General features: G+C 37.0%; 1 protein-coding gene across 1 annotated transcript; it reads right to left on the bottom strand.

The window, feature by feature from the left end:
* Positions 1–1,882: 1,882 nt before the first annotated feature.
* Positions 1,883–2,812, bottom strand: LOC145513337 (olfactory receptor 4A47-like). The gene has a single exon (XM_081509380.1). It carries the CDS (start codon positions 2,810–2,812, stop codon positions 1,883–1,885), a length of 930 nt encoding a protein of 309 aa, XP_081365506.1.
* Between the last annotated feature and the right edge of the window lie 351 nt (positions 2,813–3,163).

The following is a 3,163-nucleotide window of genomic DNA, read 5'->3' as shown; positions in this document are numbered from 1 at the left end:
TTTCTCAAACTCATGTCCATATCCATTTTATAAAGACTGTATCTTTATAAAGAAGTAGAGAAGAGCCAGAGCCAGGAATGACACAGTCATAAAAAGGAACGAAATTGGGTCATTTATAGAGACATGGATGGACCTAGAGACTGTCAGACAGAGTGAAGTACATCAGAAAGAGAAATACAAATACTGTATAGTAACACAAATATGTAGAATCTGAATAAATTGATACAGATGATCTTATTTACAAAGCACAAATAGAGACTCAGCTGTAGGAAACAAACATACAGATACCAAGGAAGAAATGCAGGCATGGGATGAATTGTGAGATTGAGATTAACATAAATACACTATTTGACACTATGTATAAAATAGGTAACTAATGAGAATTCGCTGCATAGCATAGGGAGCTTTACTCATTGCTCTGTGGTGACCAAAACAGAAAGAAATCCAAAAAAGAGAGGTATATGTATACCTGTATCTGATTCACTTTGCTGTGCAGTAGAAAGTAGCACAACACTGTAAATCAGCTATGGTGTTGTTTAGTCGGTAAGTTGTATCAGACTCTTTTTGCAACCCCGTGAACTGTAGGCTGTTAGGCTCCTTTGTCCATAGAATTATTCAGGCAAAAATACTGGAGTGGGTCCCTGTTTTCTTCTCCAGGGGATTGTCCCTACCCAGGGATTGAACTCATGTCTCCTGCATTGACAGGAGGATTCTTTATCACTGAACCACCACAAATAAAAATTTTAAAAAGTAAATTCTTTTAGATTTACAGAAAAATTGAGAACATATTTCAGATAATTTCTATATATTCTGCACAATCAGCATTATATATTACCATGGTACATTTTTTACAAATTAGTAAACCAATATTTCTACATTAAAAAAAGTAAAGCAGTATGAGAAAATTGACAATTACTTAGGTCTATATGGACTAGTAGGGCTTCCCAGGCTATGCTAGTGGTAAAGAACCTGCCTGTCAGTGCAGGAGGCATAAGAGACAGGGATCGATCACTGGATTGGAAAGATCCCTTGGAGAAAGTTATGGCAACCCACTCCAGTATTCTTGCCTGAAGAATCCTGTGGACAGAGGAGCCTGGAGGGCTATAGTCCCCAGGGTGGCAAAAAGCCAGACATGACTGAAGTAGCTTAGCCCTCGTGCACACATATGGACTGGTATTTAAAGATCTTCAGAAAGCTAAGTAGTGCAAAGTTTACACACAATGGCATCAGCACAAACATATATGAAAACACACTTGTATTTGCAAAGATTATTAGTTGAATCTCAGAAACAAAGTGACTGCATCTGGGAGAAGAGGGGGACACTGATTTGGGATGTGTATGAGGTTTATTCTACTCTCTTTCATTTTTCATGGATTCTTTATTTAATATTTGTAATTACTTATCATATTTTCAGTTTTGATTTTAAAAAATGCTACACTAAAAAGTGGTAAAGCAAATGAAACTGAATAAAGAACATGGTCCATATAGCATTAAACAATTTAACTATTATAATAATTAGAATGAAGGTAAAAGATAAGAATCTGACCTTAAGAATGAGAAAGTAATGAAAGTAAACAGAGAGGTTAGTTAATAATCAGTGTATTCTATAAAAAATTCATTGACTAACTCATTATGTTATTTATTGATGCCTTAACTATAAATGTATTCCACCTCTCTAGGTGCAATGGTTAAACCAGATAAAACAGATACAGAGATTACATGCCAGCAGAGAAATCGTCATTGTTTATGAACAAGCAGTTCAGTTTTAATTATTATAAATCCTTTAGAAAAAAGGAAAGTTTGCATCACATTTATAAACATTTTCCATTACAAAGAAATTGGTCCTAAAGCTAAATTAGTTTCTTCATTAAAGATATTGTGCTTATTTAATATTTGATCTGATTTTTTTTCTCCAGAGCTTCTTCACAGCATTAGTCATCTCAGAATTTCTTAGACTGTAGATTAATGGGTTCAGCATTGGGGTTATGATTGTGAAAAACACACTCAATGATTTGTCAATGGGGAAGGTCTTAGCAGGTCTTACATACATGAAAATACAGGGAACAAAGAAGCAGACAACCACAGTGATGTGGGAACCACAGGTTTGGAGGGCTTTCCGCCTCCCTTCCTGACTCAGGTTCTTCAAAGAGTGCAGGATGAGTGCATAGGAGATGAGTAAGAGCAGAAAAACAAGAGTGCAGATCAGTCCTCCATTGGCCAGCACTAAGATGCCAATGATATAAGTGTCGGTACAGACGAGTTCCAATAAGGGGAACATGTCACACAAAAAGTGATCAATGACATTGGGGCCACAGAATGGGAGCCCATAAACAGTGCTAAGCTGAATTACTGAGTGCAGAAAACCTCCCACCCATGATACCACCAGCAACACAACACACACCCTTTGCCTCATGATTACAAAATAATGCAAGGGCTTACAGATGGCCACATAGCGGTCATAGGCCATCACCAATAGAAGGAAGACTCCTGATCCACCAAAAATGTGCTCTATAAACAGTTGACTCATGCAGGCTTCAAAAGATATGGTATTTTCCCCAAAGAACAAATCTGAAATCAATCTGGGTGTCAGAGAAGATGAATAAGCAACATCCATAATTGATAAGCTAGCAAGAAAAAAGTACATCGGCAAGTTCAGGGTCTTGCTGACAGTTATAGTCATGATAATGAGCAAGTTGCCCACCAGGGTCAAAATGTAGAAGAGCAAGAACATAACAAAAAGGACTTTCTGTTCCTTTGGATTCTGTGTGAGTCCCAGGAGGACGAAGTAAGTTACATTGTTCCTTGTTTCCATCTAGTCTGGCCAGGAGCTGAGTTTACGTATTAGAAACTGTATACCTACAAAATAAGGGTGAGATTTTTTAAATGCATTATAAATTGATCATTTTATGTAATTTACCACAATGCAATTACCAAAATGTGTACAGAGCACCTATTTTTCTCCAATGTTTCAGAAAATGTGGTCACTAAAGTGGATCCCGTACTGTCCTACTCTTATTGATATGATACATAATGAGGCAGCAAACAATTCTAGACCAGTGTAATAAGATGCCTTATAAGAATATTCATAGGATGGTAAAAGTCACAGGCTTTCCTGGTGCCTCAGATAGTAAAGAATTTCCCTGCAATTTGGGAGACCTGGGTT

The sequence above is a fragment of the Giraffa tippelskirchi genome, chromosome 7 (assembly GCF_054371585.1).
Source record: "Giraffa tippelskirchi isolate mGirTip1 chromosome 7, T2T-mGirTip1v1.2.pri, whole genome shotgun sequence".
Classification (NCBI taxonomy): domain Eukaryota; kingdom Metazoa; phylum Chordata; class Mammalia; order Artiodactyla; family Giraffidae; genus Giraffa; species Giraffa tippelskirchi.
Note: the sequence above shows the minus strand (reverse complement) of the source record. Positions and strands in the feature narration are given on the sequence as shown.